This window comes from Euleptes europaea, chromosome 12 (assembly GCF_029931775.1).
Source record: "Euleptes europaea isolate rEulEur1 chromosome 12, rEulEur1.hap1, whole genome shotgun sequence".
NCBI lineage: Eukaryota > Metazoa > Chordata > Lepidosauria > Squamata > Sphaerodactylidae > Euleptes > Euleptes europaea.
The window spans coordinates 26,504,106-26,527,593 of record NC_079323.1 but is presented as its reverse complement, the minus strand read 5'-3'; the positions used below and the strand labels follow the sequence as shown (position 1 = coordinate 26,527,593).

Here is a 23,488-nt window from a genome sequence, read left to right as displayed (position 1 = left end):
AAGAGTAATTTTGCTATTTTGCTAGTCTGATGTCTAAAAAAAATCAAAACAACACTGATGAAAAATCCCTAATGAAAGTTAAGCCCTATTGGGGGGGGGGGGATCTGTGCTTCCAGCTCTTTATTAATCACATTCCAGCACCAGAGGCTGAAAATACATCAAACTGCACCAAATCCTTTTTACATGACAACCTCATAAATTATTCAACTCATTAGTATCACCAAGAGGCATAAAAATAACATTGGTGTTAAGGATGTTTTCTTATGGAGTAGGGTCAACTAAAAAGTTTTAATATTAAAATCCATAAGCACAAGCCTTGAAAAAAAAGTACATCCAGGTAAAATCTGTGGGCTTTAATCTCAGCGCAAGCTGTTTTAAATTCCTTCAGAATGTTGTCGTTAATTTTGTTACCAAATGCTTTCATACTGCAGAAATGATCACTTCATTCTGCTATGATTTCAAATAAAACCAATGATAACACGAAATATATTTTTCCCCTCCCCCACAGGCATTAATTACGCTTTTCTTTTGTATGTAAATACAGTAATCCGCAAATCATACAAGTTTCCTTAATTACGCTACAGAAAGGGCCATCTTAAATTGTCAATTCTTTTTAATTCTACAGTTTCCCAGTGTAGGCCTCCTTTCTCTGTTTTAGGGCATTTGGTACTCAGTAAGCACACTATGGTGCATAACTTTGCCTCCCCATCATCCCTAGTACTTTCTGCCCTTGCTCAGAGGCTGACTGTAAACTCCGAGGAGCAAGAACCTGCCTGATGCTGCTGTTCTGTAAAAAGAGCACTCACTTTAAGCACTGTAGACAAATATCATCATCAAAATCTTCAAATTCCTTAAAATGGCATCTTTCACTAATTTCATCAATGGTAAAACAAAACCCTCACTGGTATTCACAAGTTCTTCATAAGGACTTCGAGTGAAATGAGTCGTAACAAAGGATTCTGAAAAATCTACAACGCACCAATAATCTCATGGAGTGAAGAAGATGGCGTTAAAAGTAGAATGAAACAGCTTCTGTAGAATCTGACAATCTCAGCTTTTGTTAAAAACAAAATAACCATTCCCAAACAAATTGCTAAAGAAAAAAGGACTAAATTTGGATTGGTGGTCAGGAACTAAGATTCCTTCTGCTATGCATAGGTATTAGACATTTCATATAACTCCAAGTTCTTGGCTGGAGCTAATGAAACTTAAGTGGACATCACACACAAAATGTGGTTTTCTTTCTTTTTCTTTTTTCCTTCCTGCTGCAGCCCTCTACACAACTACCCATCTGCTCCTGAGGGGTGGGGGACCCTCCACAAAAGAGCTTTATTGGTAACACAGGAGCTGCAGTAGGAATTGGTGGCAATCATGCCTCCCCCTCCCCTGAGCATAACAGTCTTCCGCTTATACGAGTGCAAGTATGGATCTAAACCTGCATCTCCATTATTTTATATTATATAAATATTATTTTATATTATTTATATTTTCTCTTCACTCAAAAAACATGCTGCCATCCTACCTTTATAGAATGCAAAACTGAACTGCACAACTAAGCACACACTGTGCAAAGACACTGCATTGGCATAATGATTCCAGAACTAAGGACTGTATAGACAGACTGTGTAGACAGTGGCTTAGTGGTTAAAATGTTGGATTAGGATCGAGGAGTTCCAAGTTTGAATTCCAGCTCTACTGTGTAAACTTGCTGGGTGACCTTGGTCCAGTCACACTCACAACCTAATCTAACTCTAACTTCTTCTGAGGACAAAATGGAGGAAAGGACAATGATATAAGCCACTTTGGTTCCCCTTTAGGTAGAGGGGCAGGCTTTAAATGAAGTAAATAAACAAATTGCTGATTAACTCATCCAGTAAAGTCAACTGGACTTCAAAATGCCTACGTTTGGTTGGATTGCACCACTGGGAATGACAATCCTATTTTTATTTTGAAAAAATGGTGGCTCAAAAAGCAAATTTTAAACACTTGGTTATACAAAGAATTGAATTTTTAAAAATAAAATCAATTGCAGAATATTTAATAATATTGCAGAATATTAAATAATAATAATTGCAAAACATTTCTGAAAAGCAATAACATTGCATAATGCTATTAGACTGAGAATAGATAAACTACAGAACACAGGTGGGAAAATGTGCCTTATTCTACAAATACTACATCAATTCCATTAACATTCCTATACATTAGGGGTATTCAGCCTGATCTCATCAGATGTCAGAAGCTAAGCAGGGTCAGCCCTGGTTAGTATTTGGATGGGAGACCACCAAGGAACATCAGAGTTGCTGTGCAGAGGAAGGCACTGGCAAACCACCTCTGTTAGTCTCTTGCCATGAAAACCCCAAAAGGGGTCGCCATAAGTCAGCTGCGACTTGATGGCACTTCACACACACACATTTTACTGGTAGATACAGGCCAAATTTAGTCCTACTTCCAGGCATCCTGAACAATTCAGTTTTTCTATATTTGTCTGTCAGTTTTTCTATATTTGTCTGTCTCTGCCACCTTCTTCTTCCTGGGACTAGAAAATGGTATATTGCTTATCAGTCATACTTCTCATCACCAGTGCAACTGCGTCAAATATGCACATGCAAATAGAAATAAACCACACTGTCTATTGAGTTATTTTCAGTCCCTTCACTCTATTTCACTTCTTCCAGAATAACCCCTCTCCTGTCCGCCATATTTCCCCTTGCTATTATTAAAGATAAAGAAAAATGGGGCTTTAGCAAGCATCGTGCCAGCAAACTAAAAACGGGAAAAAAGATCCCAGGCGAGAGAAGACAGTTTTAGTGTCATGCAAAGCCCCTACGTGTTTCATTGCATAAGCTTCATCAGGGAGATCAGAGGCCCTTTGTGCTGGAACTTTCCACAGGTTATAATTGCTGTGGAATCGTTCAGCATGAAGGAACTCTGATCCCCCTGATGAATCTTATGCAGCAAAACGCATAGGGGCTGTACATTACAAAGCTGTCACCTTCCCCCCCTTTTTTTGGTTTCCATTGCTACTCTTACCATTACTAATATACTGCCCAACAGGAAGATCCTTTTATAGAAACCTTCAGAGAAAAATTCTCTTTGGGATGCAGCGCCCACAAAAGTTGCTCACAACCTCTTTCATAGCTGAGTGGACTGCCACTGTACTCACAGCCTTCCCTTTATTTGAACACATACACAACCCTCTTGCCAACTCCTTTTCAGAGATCAGTGGTTCTGAGGAAGTTTCAAATCTCTAACTCTAAGTACACAGTAAGATCTGCACCCAGCTATTTATGCCTATGATGCAAGGCTAAGAAAGCACTGGCAAACAAGGGGAAAAAATGGGATGGTCCCCATCGGTATAATACAAGCACTTCCCCCCCCTTTAGACAGTGAGTATACATGAGTACTGACCGTATTCCACAGCAGCTTTGAGCAAGGCATCTGAGTGGGTGGAGCCAAAAGCATTGCGAACAAACCGCCTCCGTCGGCGCAGATCATCTTCCCAATAATCTAAGCGCCAGAAGTCATGTAGTTGGCTAAGGAAAAACATCCCACAAAGATTAGTGTCTGTCAAACCGGCACATGGAGTCATTGGCTGCGCTCAGAGCCACCACAAATCATGGTTCATCATTACAGAAAGTCCCCAAAGCCTGCATTCTCCCACTTCCTTTGCTCATAAGGAACTGAATACTTCCACTTTCCCAACAAACCGTAACTTAAAAATATTGTCGAAGGCTTTCACGGTCAGAGTTCATTGGTTCTTGTAAAATTCCAAGACCACGGTTACACAGCCCGGATAACCTACAAGAACCAATAAACCGTAACTTGTTTTATTTATTATTTTATTTTATTTGTACCCTGCCCTTTTCCGATTTTGTTCAGTGTGGACAAATTTACAAGGTATTGTTTGTTGGGAGCATGGAAATATTCCATTCGTGAATCATACATGAGGGTTGAGGGAAGGGGAGCACACAAGCTCAAGCACTTTAAGCCTCATCCTTGGAAAGTCCACCTATGGTTTACTGTTACATCTGAACGCAGCTTGGGTCTTTCGTTACACAGTGATTCTATAAGGCATTTGTTTGTTTATTATAAGGAAAACAGAACAAACATTTATACTACGAAAATGTGTGCCATTCTAGTACTTCCTTAGTTGCACTCAAGCATTTAAAGATTCAGCCTCCCTGTCTCAAAATGCTCTCTTTACCACTAAACATTAATCAGAGAGAGCCCATTAACAAATGCAGCATCAAATTACAAGTATTAATGACACAGCTTGCTTTCTTTTACAGTGTTTTTAAAAAGGATTGTAAATCATAGAATGGACCTGAGAGCAAATAGTTTGCAATTTAATGACTATAGTCCCTTAGCAGACTAAACTTAAAAGTATAAAATATTGCCCACTTGAATTTTGTGGAACTATGATTAAAATAATGTGCTGAAATATTCATTGAAATAATTCCCCATTGCCCCCAGCAACCTGAGAAAATTGCAATTTATTCATTATTAATAACACTGAATTAGAGCTACAAAAAATTCCACCATGTGGTAATTGTCTAGGTAAATTATTATTCCAACACCAACAGAGCCCTTGGATGATTTTATAGCTCCTAGCTAAAACAAGCCATTAGCAACCATGGTCATCTTCATGTTACATTGCCTATTTTGCATTCAGAACTAATATTAAAGTTTCACAGAATGATTCAGAAGCCATTGTTAATCCATACCCTACTGAAAATGCAAATGCATGCATTCATTTGACATTAAATTGAATTTTGTTACTAAATATGGGTTTATCAAGAATCTCAGTACTAACAATACAACATTACCACCATCAATAATAACTTTGTCTACAATATTATGATGATGGATAATCTGGGAAACATTGTGCTTTGTAACCCTGCCCTAGTATGTCAGCGTTCCAAGGACAAAAGAGATAAAGCTTTCTAGGATATAGTAGGGTGCATAACACACTTGCTGATTTAGTGGGGTTTGATCAGCACTGCAACACATAATACTTCTTGGCAGTACTAAACCCTCAAAAATTACCACCTAGAGAAAAATACAAGGGCAGGGAAGATGACTGATGCACTGGAGAGGCACTTTGTTGCTTTCCCAAGTATTTGATTCAGGAATGATCCACTCATGAATTTAGTTCACTCTCTTCTTTCAGGCAGAACTAGATGTTATTTTTGGCAAAAGCATGGCTCCAAATCTGTGTTTGGTGAGATAATGGGAATGTAGGGTGTCAGGGGAAGATCATTTGCAGGAGGGGAATGGTATGTGTGAGAACTGCTTAATCTTCTCCATGTACAACAAATCTCCCCTAGGCAGTTTCTTTCCTAGCCTGTCTCATTTCTGCTTTTAGAGCCTAGATGGGGGGACTTATTGATGAGGGTAATATAATAGAAAATCAGTGGGTGGGCAAATGACAAAGCACCCCTCTCACCTGTAATTCTTCCCTAAAAGGGCAACTGCTTCCTATCATTACAAGTGAAACAAAAGGGTTGGGAACTCCATATCACAATTTTGTATAGCCCCTGACCCCGCCCCCATGAGTGGCCATCTGGGGGTCAGAGATAAGGATAGTTTAGAAGTGCCTTTTCAGTATGGCACTATCCCAGCAGCTGCATGGCAGGAAATCAACAGATTGTTTTGTTCTTAAAGAGCACTGGGTTTAACCCGTGGGAACTTTCCTGATGGGAGGGGTAGGTTGTGCCTAGCAAGCCACTTTTAGAAATGGGAGTGTGACAGACATAATCATACTTCTCTTAGATATCCCTTCTGGTTCCATTCATTTGGTCCCCTCCAACCACCATGCACGCAGGATTCAATAACTTCTGACAGATTAACCATTCAGAAGGTACCTAATGAGTATTCTGTTCTTCTGTATTTAGTAGGACCTGCCTTAAATTAGAGTACTTATAGAATTCTATGATTATCTGTTACTTTTACTCTTGCCAATAAATAATGAAACAAACAAAAATCAAACAACAAAAATCAAGGCAACACATATTTATTCCCTACACACACACACACACCCCAACAATATGAAAGTACTTTTGCTTGGAAACAGGACAGATTCTCGGATGGGTGTTGCACCTTTTTGGGATGGGATCACATTTTCCCAAGTTTGCAGCATGGGGGTGTTTGCAGCAGGTGTTCGTGGAAGTTAGCTGTGGCCAGGATGCCTTTAGACACCTTCTGCTGATTTACCAGCTGAAACTCTTCCTTGGCAGGAGGGATTTGGCTATAAGTATGGACATTGAGACTGGACTACTGGAGTATTACATGTGAAGGACATTGAGACTGGACTACCAAAACACAATCTATGTGGGTCTTCCTTTGAAGGGTGTTTAGAAATTGCAATTGGTCCACATCCCCTGGAGTGACCGATACATGAGTGTCTGTGTGGTGGCCCCTATCTTGTGGAATGCCCTGACTGAAAAGGTCAAGAAGTCTCCCATGCTTCTGGTATTCCACAAGCTACGAAAAACAGAATTGTTCAGGAGGACATTTTAATAAAGGTGATAGGGCTGTATTATCATGGAATTGCTCAGAAGATGTTTCAATGAAAGGAATGGGTCTGTGGACTTTACTACTATGTATGGCATGTGTTATCTGTTGCTGTATATGTTATCTTGCTTGTTCTCAGTGCATTGCATTTCTACTTATGTAATACCATTTACTGCTTGTTTAAAATATTTTGTTTAATACTAATGCTTTGTTCAGTTATCTGCTTTGTTTCAGATTTCTGCAATCCCAGTCCGATTACATTGCTTATTAGATGTCTCATCCTGTAGACTGCATTGATTTACATAATCTGCCTTAAATTTCAGTGACAAATGCTGACTATAAATAAAATAAATAGGTTGAGTAGAACATAACTGGATAGCAGCCAGTTACACCGGCACAAAAATTTAGGTCACAAAGGGTTAGTATGACATTCAGAACACAGGCACAAGCCTATCAGTGATGTAAATTGGGAGAAAATGGCAGAGGAAATGATAAAGGTCCCAGAAAAAGTAAATTTAAAATGTGAACTGCGGTACAAGGAAGAGATCTCAGAGAAAGGGGAGGAGTTGGAGGGGCTGACCATTGACCTCGATGTGACATAGCTAGACATGATACTACAGGAACTTCCACCCAATCTTGATAAAATTTCCAAGTCAGACTTGGCCCTAAGTATGAATGTTCCTTAATTTGCTAAGGTTGCTCTAAGGAGTCCACACACCCAGCCTCAAACTCATCTCTCATTTAGATCTTTCTTTAAAGCATATACTTCCATTTGACTCCAATGTAACACGTTTCTTTTGGGGAGTGAAGATAGCCTGCTAGTGTTTATCTTCACTTTGCCAGAAGCAGCTTAGAACAATACAGTTTCCAGCCAATTGCCTTCTATTTCAGGGAAACTTTGATGTGGAGAAAGGAGGACAATTGTTAGTATATGCCTTAGTTTAAAGTTTCTGCAAACCTATGAAATCTGAGCTTCCAAACACCACAGGAAACATGTGGGTGAGAGCTTGGAAAAAAGCATTATGTAAGTCAATGGTGCTTGTCTTTGGAGTAACAAATACGTTATACATCATAGAAGACCCTTACAGAACAGGGATTTATTTGGTATTTTGGTCATCCAGTACAGAAGAACATGCAGCTGGATAGCAGCAGCTACTATTACTCTACTAAATACCTGCCTCATTCTTCACAGTTTTGTACGAGATTAGGTATAATGAATCAGATACACTTTTCACAATTCTCCCCCCCCTTCTGTATATTCTGAAACAGTGCCTGGCTGCAGCTTTGGAGTGGATCTGAACAGGGACCTAAGGTGTCAGCTGTTGTGGATGGGGCTAGGGTTGCCAGGCCACAGCTGGCAATTTCCAGGAGGAATTAGAGGACGGGTCCCTTCAATCTTAAAATACACTAAAGAAATTTTAATGGAAAAAAATCACTGTCATCACAATTTGAATTAAAAAAAACCATGAAACAAAAACCTATAAATTGTAATAGCTTCCTTTGAAAGAAAATTAGCAATGTGAAACATGTCCTGGTCCTTCATTGCTCATTACATTCACACAGTAGCCTGTGAACAATCAGATCAAGAAACCTGTTGCTGGCAGAAAGTTAAGAGGTGTTGAAATGAAAATGGAGAATTGAGCAGTTTCTCAGTTCTCTCAAAATGCCTATCCAGTCTTCCTTTTTCCTTGTGAAAATGAATTAGATCAGCATTATTTTTCTCAAACTTGCATTACAAAAAGCTAAAACTGTGCTTAGACAAAGTATCTGGAAATTGTATCTCAGAAAGGACTACATCCAAAAGCAAGTGAGATATCAGATCAGTCTAAAAGCATGCAGGACCCAGATGTTTTCAAGGAAGGTGCAAGAAACTTTGTAGTTGACATTTATGGAATAAATGTCACACCAGGGATAGACTGCACTTAACCTCCATCAGTTAGCAGTTGTCTTATGCATTGAAGCATGAGGGTTTAATATTCCTTTAGAAAAGTTATCCATTCTTATCAATGTAAAACTCATGCATACAAGCTTTTGATTCTTACCATTCTCTTTGTTTAATCATATGCTAAGATATTATGCAGTGAATTATTCTCTGAACATTTTTCTCTGAACTTTCTTTGGGACAACGTCTCTTCACAAACTGAAGGAAGGACACACATTAATTTGTGTGTATGTCTATCTGGATAATCTCAGTGTGCCGATTTTCCCAGCATCTAATCATTTTGAATAACTTTTATAACTTTCTTCTGAATTTCAAGGTTTGATGTGTTTATATAATGGAAAAACTGAATTATTGGTAAAGAATCCCAAGAAATATCATTTTCACAACACTTTCTGCAACATTTTATATTTTGTCCACTGCTGCAGAACAAGCAGAAACTTTGGTCATTTATGCATGGTCACTTTAACCTCCTTTATTCCCTGTTTCAGCCAGGATCAAATTTTTCAGTGTGCACGCTATCTCATTCCTTGGAAGCTCAACGCTGTTTTGATGCAAAACGAACCCGGCTTTTCCCATTCCTCTTCTGACTCGAATTAAACCATTCATCCTGGCTCATTCCGGAGTTACAGAGCGTGCATACTGCATTAGGGGGAAACACAGAAGATTGGCTTCTCTCTCAGCCAATCACGAAGCAGTGTATAAAGAGGAGGGGATTCAAGTGCTTCCTGCTTCCTCTGAGCTTTTTCTGAGCAAAAGAAAGGCTTTTTATAAACTAGGCTTGGATTTCTCCCACCCATCCCCTTCTTTCAGGTAGCTCTGTTTTTTGTTCTTAAAATGCTTTTTAATGTGGCAGTTGGGTTTGGGGGGAAGGAAATCTTCTCTCACAGTAACCCAATTAAAGAGCAGCATTTAAAGGGGTGGGACTTGATTTGAGCTTGGGAGACTGCTTTTCTGTATTCATGGTTCAATTAGCTCACAGTTTCGTCCCTGATCATTCAAGCCAATGCATACAGTTTCCCCCAACCCGGGTTACTTTAATGTGAACATAAGAACGGCCCTGCTGGATCAGACCAAGGCCTATTAAGTCCAGCAGTCTGTTCACACAGTGGCCAACTAGATGCCTCTAGGAAGCCACTAACAAGATGAGTGCAGCAGCACCATCCTGCCTGTGTTCCACAGCACCTAATATAATAGGCATGCTCCTCTGATACTAGAGAGAATAGGTATGCAGCATGACTAATATCCATTCTAACAGCCATGAATACCCCTCTCCTCCATGAATATGTCCACTCCCCTCGTTGTGCAATGAACCCAAGTCCAAGCAGGGAGATCCAGCCCATGCATAAAAGGCCTTTGAAACCTATATTCTGAACTCAGTATTTCAGTATAAATGGGACTATTTTTAGCATTTCTTGTGTATGATCACATATTCTCATAGCTATCTATGTGCCACACAGATGGAGTATTATGACTTAGTTTTTTGCAACATCCTTTTAACATCTATATGAAGCTACTGGGATAAGTCACCCCGAGATTTGGGCTGAGTAGGCACCAATATGCAAATGACACTCAGCTCTATCTTGCGCTTCCAGCAGATCCTAAGGAGGCTTGGAAACAATGAACAGGTGCCTAGAGCAAAGCTTCTTAAACTGTGGGTCGCAATCCCATGGGGTCGCGTAACTGAATGTGGGGGTCACGAAAAACTTGGCAACAGTATAAATGTCTTTATGATTTATTACCAGTAAATGTTTGGTTTGTATACCTATTTTATATACCTATATACTAGGGATCGGGTAAAAATTTCTCGGGCGAAAAGGGGTCACAAGTGGAAAACATTTAAGAAGCCCTGGCCTAGAGGCACTTTTGGGATGCAAAAGGGCTAACAAACTGGAATTTAATCCCAACAAAACAGGGGTGCTACTGGTAGGAAGAAGGTCTGACCCAAGCATTGGGATGTCTCTGGTTCTGGATGGGGTTTTACTCCTTTTAAACAGAGAGCACCTGGACCCAAGCCTCTTATTAGATAAACAGGTGGGAGAAGTGGCCAGGGATTACTTTCATGGGCTTTTTTAGGGGAACAAGCCAGCTATGCCCTAGTTTTATTTTTCTGCAAACCTATGAACTCTGAGCTTCCAAATACCACAGGAACCAAGTGTGTGAGAGCTTGGAGCAAAGGCTTATATAAGTCAGTGCTGCTTGTCTTTGATGTAACAAGTATCCAGTATGTAAAACATTAGTGAAGACCCTTACAGAATGGGGATTTATTTAGTGTATTGGTCACCCAATAGGTAGAATAGGTAGCTGGATGGCAGCATCAACTAAATATCTGCCTAGTACTTTACAGTTTTCTCTGAGATTAGGTATGAAACAAATCAGCTCTTCACAGGGTTTTTTTTATTTTTGTATATTTGTCGTGGTACAGGCGAGGAGCGAGGGCTGTAAGCGTAGTCTGGGGAACAGTCCAAGGTCATTCACAGTGAAGGCAGAGTCCGAGATATCAATACAGGCAAGGGAAGTCCAAAGCGTTAGTCAGAGCCAGTCCAAGAAGTCAGGATACCAGGAATCCAATGGATAGCAGGGAAACAAGGCAGGTACTCAAGGAGGTTGGTGACAAGTTGCTTGCATAACAGCCAAGCCTAACTGATGGCTTAAATCTCTTCCCCTGCTGCTGTAGCAGCCAGCTGATGCTGATGAGGCTGAGTTCACAGGTGGTGCTTCAGCCTTGCTCTTCCTCATCACTGCTACTGGGGAGGTTCCTCTGTAAAGCCTTCAGCCTAGCACTTTGCCGTCTCTGCTGCATTGCCAGACGGACCTGTTTTCTCCTCTGCTCCAGTGGCCCTGGTGAGGCCTCTGGAGACACTGCATGTTGCAAGGTGTCAGGTCCAACTGGAGTCCTTGAGCTGGCTGGCTGCAGACATGGTGAGTCATCCCCTGACCTTCGCTGATCCTCCACTCCGGCAGGCTGTAGGCCCTGTGGTTGTTCCTGTGGGACTTCTGCCTGAGGATGTCCCTCTTCGTCAGAGGAGGTCTCTGCAGGCTGACTCATGTCAATATTTTGAACCAGTGGCTGGAGTGGATGTGGGCTAATAAACTGAAGCTTAATCCTAACAAGATGGAAGTGCTCCTGGTGAGCGGAATGTCTGACTCAGGATTTAAGATGTCATCCACTGTGGACAGGGCTGCACTCCCCTTGAATGAACAGGTCTGTAGTCCGGGGTGCACTTTGGATTCAGGCCTACTGATGGATAAGCAGGTGGCAGCTGTGGCCAGGAGTGCCTTTTACCAGCTTCAACAGGTTAGTAAACTATGGTCCTTCCTGTGCAGAAAGATCTTGCCATGATGGTGCATGTCTTAATAACATCTAGATTAGATTACTGCAGTGCACTCTACATGAGGCATCCCTTGAAGACTCCAGAAGCTTCAGTTGGTAGAGTGCTGAGACCAGAATGCTGGCTGGAGTGCGTCATAGGGACCACATCACTCCAGTCTTGTTCCATCTACATTGGCTCCAAATTTACTTCTGTGGTCATGATGCCAAAACTTTGGAACTCCCTCCCCCAGTGAGATTTGACTGTGTCCCTCTATCAGTATCTTCTGCCAGCAGGTGAAGACTTGTTTCGGCTGGTGTTCCCTCACTTACTTGTATTACCACTCCTCCCTGTTTGTGTGCTTTTATGGGTTTTTAGTTTTATATGTTTACATTATGTTTTATTTAATTGTTCTAAATAATTTACACGTATTTGTATTTTAAATGCTTTTCAATACCTCAAATGTTTTAATGTTTGCTGCCTTGGAGACCCTGAATGTTCTAAATTAATAAAACAAAAACATTTAATATTCATAAGAAAAATGTTTGTCTACTAGTACTTCTTCAGTCACCTAATCTGAACCTTCTGAAGTTCTTAAAATGAGCAGGATGCTAAGACAACTACTCTTATGTGACAAAGACTCTTTGTTTACTTACCAGAATTTATTTTGCTGTTCATGTGGTTGGAAGATCCCAAGCAAGGACTGAATTCAGGTGCCCCGATAAACAGCTTGATTAAACTCTGATTTATTGTGATATCTAAATCCTGGCTACACCCATTAACATTGGTCAAGATGAAAGGAACACATCATGATTCTTAACTAGTTACATACCAACTTGTAAATCCTGGTCTGTATTTAGGAAATACAACTTTTGTGTTTGGTAGCATAGCTCTAGGGCACAGAGGTACAGATATAGACTGGCAACCACCAATTTCAGTTGGCTGTCACTGGCAGTAGAGCAGTGGTTTTCTAAAAAACTTTGAGTTAGTACTGATCATCTGTTATTACAACTATGGTCACTTCAATGAACTGTGGTTTAAATTAAATGTAATTAATCATGATGTCTGAATGCAGGGTGGATGTGATGCCATACTGCCAGGCTGCTACAATTTTATTGTGGTTTTATAATTATAGCAATTTAAATTAGTGTAACCTGTCCTGATGATCCATGAATGGAGTGAAAAGTAGGCCATAAACAAAAGAAGGAGAAGAAGAAGAGTTGGTTTTTATACCCTGCTTTTCTCTACCTTTAAGGAGTCTCAAACTGGCTTACAATCACCTTCCTTTCCACTCTCCACAACAGACACCCTGTGAGGTAGGTGAGGCTCAGAGAGTGTGACTAGCCCAAGGTCATCCAGCTGGTTTCATGTTATAAACTTTCACAATAATACTACCCTGCTGTGGGGCCTGCAAGACTGAGATGTTCCGTCAGGCCTATGGTTGAGGCAGCAACAATTACATCGCAGCTGGTCTCCCTATCCCTTCCTCTACTGCTAATTTATTTTTCCTCTATTTCAGTCCTGGGTTTGAGTTGGTGCTCTCCCTCTCCTTCCTCTCCACCCTTTCCTGTTTAGCTATCCCTATCATGTTATTTGTATTTATTGTAAGGGCACTTATTGGAATTTTAGAATTTATAAGGTTGTACATCTATATCTATATATTTCTCTCTCTCTCTCTCTCTCTCTCTCTCTCTCTCTCTCTCTCTCTCTCTCTCTCTCTCTCTCTCTCTCTCTCTCTCTCTCTCTCTCTCTCTCTCTCTCTCTCTCTCTCTCTCTCTCTCTCTCTCTCTCTCTCTCTCTCTCTCTCTCTCTCTCTCTCTCTCTCTCTCTCTCTCTCTCTCTCTCTCTCTCTCTCTCTCTCTCTCTCTCTCTCTCTCTCTCTCTCTCTCTCTTTATTTATTTATTTATTTATCTGATTGTTTATTTCTGTTGGTAGCTGCCCTGAGCCTAACTGTAGTTAGGAAAGGGCGGGATATAAATATAATAAAATAAAATTCCTTTAATTCCTAACATACATTTTACCTCATATGTTGCTCAAGGTACAGAATTATAAATTACTTAAACAGCCCATTCCTGAAAGGGGGGTGTAAGGATCCTTTTGAGCCGGCATGACCCTGCGCCGGCATAGGTGCTACCTTATTACAGAATAAGGTGGCACCTATGCTAGTGTGAGGGCAAACATGCCGGTGTCCAGGGGCCACCAGCCCTTGCCACCAGCGTAGCCACGCCGGCAGGGCTTTTCCGAAAGGGAAAACCCACACCATCTTGGGGGGGCAGTCCCAGGGGTGGAGCTGCCTTTAGGCTGCTTCCACAACCTTTTGCCCTGGGAACACCCCCTCCCCGAGCAGCAGCAGGGCTATGCTACCTTTTTTGGTGGTGCTGCCTTGCTGATTTCAATGGGGCATTTCCCCCATTTTTATTATTTATATTTTTAATGCTTTTTTTAGGCTCCGTGGCGGCTGGGAAGCCTCTGAGGAGATGGCATGGCTCTGCCGCTCCCAGCTGCCACAGAACTACCCCACCTTCAGGATTGGGCTCAAAATCCTCTTTTTTGGTATTCTTTTTTACAGTTGCGTTTAATCATCTTAAAAGTCTGACATCCTGGTAACCAACCAACCAGCTTTCACCTGCAGGGGGGGGGATTAGCTGTTAAGGCCACCGGGAAGATGGTCTGGGGTGCCACTCCCACTGGGGCTGCAACTACTTGGGGGCCACCTCCTGGCAAGGCCACCACCAACCCAAGGAGAGGGGTGGGTGCAGCTAGCGATGGGATGAACCAGACCAGTCTTGCTGGGGCAAGAGACAGGATGAGCCCACCTGAGGTTGCGTTGGTGAGGGACAGGATGGGCCTGCCTGGCATCATTTTGTCCAGTGTGGGACAGCCAGGCACCTCCTGTTCAGGGCTGGCAGGGTAGGCTGTCCTGCCATCCTTTGAGGGGCTGGGACTAGGACACTTTTCCAGGACTAGCCCCTACTCATCTCTGTTCACACATATATGTATGACCATTCATTAAACCACTGCAATCAGAAGTAAATTACCTAAACTACTACATTCAACAAAACATAAAGGTTAATTAATTTCAATGGACTTTGAATCAGGAAGATTGTAGTTGATCATTTTTTTTAACCTAGCTTCTCTCTTCAAATCAGATCCTATAAAACCAGTCTGCTATAATGATGCTCGTCTACGACAAAAGAGAACTAAGATTGTTCAGAATATAAGATATAGACCTAAAATAAAATACCAAGTATTTAGAGTTCACTATATATGTAGAGTTGCTCACTAATATAGTACGGGCATAACTGATATCAAAAAGACAGGGCTTAAAAAGAGCATATTGATGCTAGGAAGAAAAGATGACAATTGCCACAAAGTTCTAAACTGTTCTATACCTCAGAAGTTCTATCACATTTTTATCTTGTTCCTTCTTTAAGGAACTTAGGGTCTCCCCTCCTCCCATTTTATTTCTTAATTTAAAACATTCACATGCCACCTCTTCAGATACATGCTCGAGGCAACTCACAACATTTTAAAAAAAGATGTAATCATGAAAACATAAAATTAAACCTTTAAAAAACCCAGCCAATAAAAATCCACATCTTAAAAGCACATAACAAACACAGACTATAAAATCTAAAAGAAATCCTCAAAATAGTTTTCAGCATAGAAGCATATGGTAATATGGTAATTATAAAAACGTTTTGCATCTATTGCCTAAAAAAGGGTATGACAGCTATGAGGCAAGCCTCAAGGGGGAGGGGGAGTTGATACCACTGAAAGAGCCCTTTCTCTGGTCATCGTCCACCACATCTCTGTAAGTCAAGGCATAGGAAGCAGGACTTGTGAGGAAGATCTCAACTGGGGAGGTGGATAATGTGGGAGAAGACAGTCCTGGTATGCTGGTCTCAAACCATTTAGGGACTAAAAGGTAAGAATCAGTACTTTGAATTGTGCCTAGAAATAGATGGGCAGATCTTTCAGCACAGGAGTAATTCAGTCCCTGTATCCAGCCCCCAACAGAAACCTGGCTGGTATATTTTGGAGAGTTTTCAAAAAGCAGCTCCAAATAGACACACAGCAACAATGTGAGATTGTTTAGGCTAAAAGAAAGTGACTAGCCTAATATCACCCACTGAGCTTCACGGCCTAGTAATGATTGGAACCCAAGTTTTCCAGCACTTAATAAATTGTAAAATCGAACTATATTTCAGTAATTAAAAATCTAACATGTTAGTAATAACGTTCAACAGTACACAGTGTGATGTTATTTTGGTAACTTAGGTGCTGGTAAAAAGTGTGCCATTGTGAAGGAATTTTTAACAGTTTACCCTATAGGGAATCTAACTACTAAAAACTGTTAACTGGCATATAATTATTAAGGAAATTTAAAGAGGCAGGACTGTTCAAACTGCCACTGTTCTAAAGACAGGCACTGAACTTTGCCATTTGAAAAAGACCTAAACACAAAAATCTCTCTAGACAGATAAATCTCCTCTTAAACTGCGGATGGGACACATTGAAAAGGAGAATATTACAAACAACTGTGTAGTGAAATCATGGTGTTAAGGATCAGGATAGTTTGAATTAATGCTGAACTAACGTGTGGCTTTGATTAACTGAACCTAAATAAAAATCCACACGAAGTCAACACATTATTTTCATTGTTTAAAGGACAATCTTTCTTGCTACAATACACACCTCTTCAAATGCTGTATTTAAATTATCATCAAGCATTTCAGTGGAAATTTTATCATATTCATAGAATCATAGAGTTGGAAGGGACCACCAGGGTCATCTAGTCCAACCCCCTGCACAATGCAGGAATTTCACAACTACCTCCCCCACACACCCCCAGTGACCCCTACTCCATGCCCAGAAGTTGGCCAAGATGCCCTTCCTCTCATGAACTGCCTAAAGTCATGGAATCAGCATTGCTGACAGATGGCCATCCAGCCTCTGCTTAAAAACCTCCAGGGAAGGAGAGCTTACCAACTCCCGAGGAAGCCTGTTTCCTTGAGGAACCACTCCATCAGAAAATTCTTCCTAATGTCTAGACACAAACTCTTTTGATTTAATTTTAACTCGCTGGTTCTGGTCCGACCTTCTGGGGCAACAGAAAACAACCGGCATCCTCCTCTATATGACAGCCCTTCAAGTACTTGAAGATGGTTATATCCCCTCTCAGTCTTCTCCTCTTCAGGCTAAACATACCCAGCTCCTTCAACCTTTCCTCATAGGACTTGGTCTCCAGACCCCTCACCATCTTTGTTGCCCTCCTCCGGACACGTTCCAGCTTGTCTACATCCTTCTTAATTTGTGGTGCCCAAAACTGAATACAATACTGAACACATGACCATACATGAATGTAGTTTGCCAATAATATAATATGGCCCCTGAATAATGGCTGAAACCATTAAAAACAAAAACAAAAAACAAACCTCCATACCAGAAGTTAGTCTGCTACAAACAGTTTAACATGGCTGCCCATCGTAAACAAACCTCTGGTAATACTTATAGAAAAGTTTTGGACAGCTGTGAAAGGTCTTAATAATTAATTTCACTGATTGCTTTCATTTAAACTAGTTAAGAAAAGTTTCTGAATGGGAATTTGCTTCTCACTATGCATTTGTAAATTTCCTTTAACACATCTGGGAATAACAATTAAACATGTTCTAAGTAAAATGCACTACATAGTACTAAGGAAAAAACTGCCTTGATGTTACATTTGACCTGCCTTATTTGTTTTTGTCTTGTACTTCTGTTTACTTAATACAGTCCAAAGACTAGATTATGCCTTAGCTTCAGTCCGCTATTGTTGACATTGTGTAGGACTTGACTGGATATAATTTTCAAATTGTTGTAATGTGAAGATTTTTTTCTAAGTTCTAATTTATGTTCTAAGTGTTGCATTTTCTGACAGCTCAGTCTCTATTGTGACCTTAGTTCACTGTTTGCTCCCTCCTTTGGCCACAGCTGGCCTCTTGCTGTTCACAGCTGAAAAAGTGAAATCAATGCTTGGTCTAACAAAATGCAGATGAAAGCCATTCTGATCACATATAGTCATTTCCCGTAATTTTATCAGCCTTCGGTTCCTTAAATGATCTCTGGAAATCATTGTTTGTCTGTCCGAATACAAAACTGTTCATGTGTTAAGAAAAAAAAACACAATACTTTCCCAAACCTATTGGCAGTATGCACAGCTCATTTTAATAACATTTTTAGTATTTTCCTTCTTTTCAAAGCAAAGTTTACATTTTAACAAAATTACAGAGGCTGTGTTGATTTTGTATCCAGTAAGAAACTGGTGTCATTGTTCATTTAATTCTTCCTACTTGAAACTAGTGGGGGGGCTCTTCATATGTCATTCCACATTTCCTTTGAACTCAACCACTTATTTTTATTTAAGCAAGCTAAGTTGAAAAGGCTACATTGTAGTTATAGGTAGTGGTGTATGATGTAGCTTAATGCTTCAAAGGTCAGAGAACAACAACATGTTTGATGGAAAACAGTCTTTCCTTCTATTTTAAATGGTTCCTGCTTTGATTACAGGCATTTATTATAATTATCAAGAGATTAGTCTGTTATAGAATCCAAGTAATGGGACCATTTAAAAGGAATATAATAGCAGTTTATTGGATTTTGTAAAGGCAAAAAGAGAACAGATAAAGTGTTTCAGCTTTACAAATGGATCAGCTGCTTGCTAAATACATTTTCCCCCCTTCAAATAATTTTATTTTCTTCTATGGTTCACAAATTAAAATGTGCTTATGCTACTATATAGTTTAAAATCAGGACAAGGTAAGTCAACTAGCTAATTGATGGAACTGCACAGTTTCATCAAAGGTAATGGTGAACAAGTTGAGGCATAGGAAAGATTGTCTTTTAGGAACTGAAAATTGAAACAGAGCTTTAATAAATAGATTAAATATAGAGTCAATGTGAAAATGCTCACCAAATTTTAAAAAGAATAATTTAATGTCACCAATTCATTTTATGTAAGTCTTTAGTTGCTATTAACAAACATGTCATGTGTCCAACTCTCCCCTTAGGCTGTTTGATACAATTATAATATATATGTTGCCCAAGAAGGTCGGACCAGAACCAATGGGTTGAAATTAAATCAGAAGAGTTTCCATCTAGACATTAGGAAGAATTTTCTAACAGTTAGAGCGGTTCCTCAGTGAAACAGGCTTCCTCATGAGGTGGTAAGCTCTCCTTCCCTGGAGGTTTTTAAGCAGAGGCAATGCTGATTTAATGAACTTGGGCAGTTCATGGGAGGGGGCATCTTGGCCTTCTTCTGGGCACTGGGTGTGTGTGGGGGGGGTAGTTGTGAATTTCCTGCATTGTGCAGGGGGTTGGACTAGATGACCCTGGTGGTCCCTTCAACTCTATGATTCTATGATTCTATAAGCACTGTTTTGTTCATAAGTTTTATCAGAATACACACAGTGTTTCTGTACTCTTATTTATTTTTGTAGTCTACCAACAGTGTTTCTTTGATAAGACGAATAAGTATCCTTACTCACTAACTGCAAACATTTATTTATACAAGTACTGCTTGAGGTAGATAAAAATCCATTCATACTGTATGTTTTAAATTGAAAACAACAACTGGTTTTCTAGCCCTAATAGATTGAATATTTAACATAAAGTCTTGGGTGAGCGCAAAAGTCTACGCCTTTCGGCCATACTTCACAGCAGTAGCCGTGTTAGTCTGTTGCAGCCAAACAGCCTTGTGCCACTACTCTTTATGTTTATGTTACATTTATTTTCCCTGTTATGACTTGTGCCTCTATGTTCTTAGTAGCAAGGACATACCATTTCTTGAAAACATGCCACTCCAACAAGTTCTTAAAACCTGGGATCTCCTGCCCATTACAGCTGTTAACTAGCTTAGCATAACTAGTATCTCTGAACTTCAGATCTGAATTGTACTTCAGATCTGAATTCAAGGCTCCTTGGCATTGCTATTTGTGTTTTTCATACCTGCTTTGTACAATTACAGCACCGTGAAGACACACTCACTGGATCTGAAGAAGTGAGCCAAAGGTTAATGCTGGAATAGCAATTTGTAAGTCTTTAAGGTGCCACAAAATTCCTATTTATTTTCTCCCAATAACTCCATCAGGTATAACAGAAATGAGTTTAGTTACTTGACACAGCTTTGGCCGGGGATTGAGAGCGGGATAAAATAAAAATAAAGAAATAAATAAAACTGAAAATGAATTTTTGTGTAGTATCGAGACATGGCCTCTTTCCCTCTAACCACAAAATGCCTTAGAATTTAATGTTCTCACACAATTGCATTCAAAAATTTAACATACAAGCTTGAAGGATTGCTTTCAATACTATCAAACTGCCTAAGAAGAGTACAGAAACATGGTATACATGCCAATGGGACCCAAAAGCTTACATAAAATGAAAAGTGATTTATGGAAATGACTAAATCAGCTAAATTTAGACAGATTATATGCAGCAAGACATGGGGTCATGATCATTGTCTATAAATAGCTTAGTAACAATATAAATGAACTGAATTATTCAGTCAGCTAATAGAGGAAGGAACTGTAGCCCCAAGCTAAGTTAAAGTTAGATGTTAGGAAAATTAGCAGCTAGAGAAACTGGCAGTACAATAGATGCTATTCCTGCTATGAAATCAGGACTTGTATGTGAGTAGACTCATTGATTTCAAATTAGACGAATAAAATTGGCTTTGGAACGTAGTCTAAAGCAATAACAAGCATTAATAGAACTATTATTCAATAAGTTTGATGAAGTAATCATAGATGTCGTAGTCAGTAGGTCCTACAATATAAGGCATGAAGCCAAAGTCATTAATTTGAGTTATTTTCGCAGTACAACATTATTTGTATATATATTCACTGGAGGTATGACAACTGCAAACTGATGTGGTACTTTTCATTGTTCTGTTTATTTGGATTTTATCTTATCCATGATCTTATTCTTAATGGTTTTGGGGTTCATAAAAGCTGATACGAGATAATATTAATACAGGACAATTTCGGTGCTGAGGAAATAGTGATAAAATGACCTATATCTGAATTTTTCTCTTCTATTTTAGAACATGAAACAATGAAGTGAAAATATTGCCTTAAAAAGATGGCCTCTTCCTGGCCCAGATTGACTGACAAGAGCTATAACAAACTCAAAATAAAGCGATTCACTTAAAAAATAATATTGTCCTGAAAAGTACACTAGGAATGCACTGGACAAGACTAAGTTCTATTAAAAGAATGATTTGTTCTGTAAAGCATAGCATTTGGAGCAGGATTGCGGTAGCCCCTTAATAGGGGGAAGAGGGGTGGAGAGAAAAGTACAAGCAGTTCATTTCACCACAAAGTAATTATGCTGAGCCAGAATGTTACCATTTATCATGGCTGAAAGATGACACTCACTGTTAGCCAAGGGAAGCTGCTACTGAAATGCTTCCATCCAGATCAATACACACATTTTTCTCCAGCAAGAAGTAATTATACAACAGAAAACTTCACAATCAATACCCTCTCTTAAGTTAACTTATGGTCTGCAGTACAGGCATAAAGGTATAGTACTGTCAAATGTCATCCAGGACCATACCATTCCATTCAGAGTAAGTCTGTATTCTTATACACAAAGGGTTTATTGCCTATTTTAGAACATGTAAATACTGGGGGACTTTCTAGGATGACATGAACCATTTACCCCATAAGAAGGAAGGATGGAAAGAAACTAAAAGAGAAGAAAACATTATCATATAATTAACTTCTTAACACACAAATGTAACCGGTAGTTAGGACAAATAATTTGCAAGAGGAAATCAATCCTATAAGGCTGATAACCATCTCCTTTATGAAAGCAAATGTTTTCTAGGGGAGAAAGATGTGAATTTGGAGAATCTCTATGAAACAACAGAAATAAAAAAACATCCCCATCTGATACATTAAATGTGATTTTTTTTTAAAGGCTGGCAATAGTTACTCTCAATGCAACCCAAGCAGAATAATAAACTTGGTTTTTGAAATTTGTATGTGTGTGTGTGTGTGTGTGTGTGTGTGTGTGTCCCCTTTTAAACAACTGGCTACAAAACTAAGAGCTGAACCTTATAAACCTATCTAATATATAAGAAAAGGTTAAAGGTCATGAGAAAAATCACTACTTCACTGAAAAAAATTTGACATCCAATTTTCAAGCTGATTTATCAGTAGAAAGCTAAAATTGATAGTTTGCCACCAGTAGGTAGCTGGCTGTCTAAGAAAGCTGTTACAAAGCCTTTAGTTTTGATTTAGCCACATAGATCAATACAAACCTATACTGTTTCAATTTTACAAATATTGATTTTCTGATATAACCTCAGTAAGAGAACATATATCATCAGCTTTACTGGAAAATAATCTTGAAATTTATTTTATAAACTTTGTTCCATTCAACAAAAGGCACTGAAATGTCTTGTGAAATTCAGTTTAGATGACAGAAAGTAATTATTGCCCAAAGAGTTCTCAATAAAATAAGATTGGTTCATTTATACTTTATACTAAAATAGGATTGATTTATTTATACTTTGAATACAGGAACTGATAATGTTAAGTAATCTTAATGAAGTTTAATAAACTTCACATTTAATTTTGTTATACATTGAAGGTTCCTCAGCTTCACTGTAACACTTTAAGATGTATATATATTATCTACTATTCGAAACTTAGTATTTCATCTGGGCACATTTCCCACTGTCACAAAATGAAGCCAGACAAGAATAGTACTAACAAGCAGAGTGGAACAGGGACAAGGCAAAAGCAAAATATTTTAACCACCCCTTTCATTTACCTACCTACCCACACTTCTTTAGTTCCTGATTGGGATCTCTGGATGTAAATGCTGCCACTGATCCTCTATCTAGGGTTGAATTGCTTCCAGTTAAATATATACTTGGATGCACATCTGAGCATGTATTCTAATGAAAGCACTGTGCTGCACAAAGCATTTGGATATGCATCTAGATATGCCCATGGTCCTTGATCCAACAAGTTACAAAAGTGTGGATCCTCTTAACCTTGGCTGCTTTATAGTTCAGTAGAGCACACTGCAATTCACCATTCATGGATTGGTGACTTGTGATTTTACCTATTCAAGATATGCAGCCTTGACTATGTGATGTGGTGTCATGCCCCCCCTCCCCCAATTATGGTGCTGAAAAGAAAAGCAAGTGATGCAGATTGTGGTAAAGAGCAAAAATGGGGGGAGGTATATTGTGGAACTTCTCTCGAGCTGCCTTGTAGCTTGCCATGCAGGAATCATTTCCCCCACGAAGCCATGCTTCCATAGCCATGCTTACTTGATGCTATTGGCTGGGACCCCCAGATCACCCTAATCTTAGTCAGAGTTTTTCAACCCATTTGGTTCCAAGTCCTCGCTGTGTTCACCAATCCAAACCTTACTTCTGACCAAAAGGATGGTTTCCTCTTCCTGATCCTGGGACCACCTGCTCCCTGGCCCTTTCATGACTTCTTAAAGCATCATACTATTTGTCCTTCCATTGCCCCCTAATGTTCCTGAGTAGCAACAGCACATGTAACAAGGCCAGCAGGGAGAAGAGAGAATCTCTCCCATACACTGATCATGTATGATTTTATTTTATTTAAAACAATTTGAACTACCGCTTCAGGTTCACACCTCTTGCAATGATCACCTAGGGGTCTGTAATTCCCACCCTTATCTAAAGAACAT

At 39.6% G+C, this 23,488-nt stretch overlaps 1 protein-coding gene across 3 annotated transcripts in view; it reads right to left on the bottom strand.

The window, feature by feature from the left end:
• Nucleotides 1-23,488, bottom strand: part of NBEA (neurobeachin) — a 433,179-nt gene that overhangs the window by 200,182 nt on the left and 209,509 nt on the right. For all 3 annotated transcript variants that reach the window (XM_056858518.1, XM_056858519.1, XM_056858520.1), the window contains one exon: nucleotides 3,412-3,536. In XM_056858518.1, coding sequence (XP_056714496.1) covers nucleotides 3,412-3,536 — 125 coding nt within the window. The remainder of the gene's footprint in view (nucleotides 1-3,411; nucleotides 3,537-23,488) is intronic.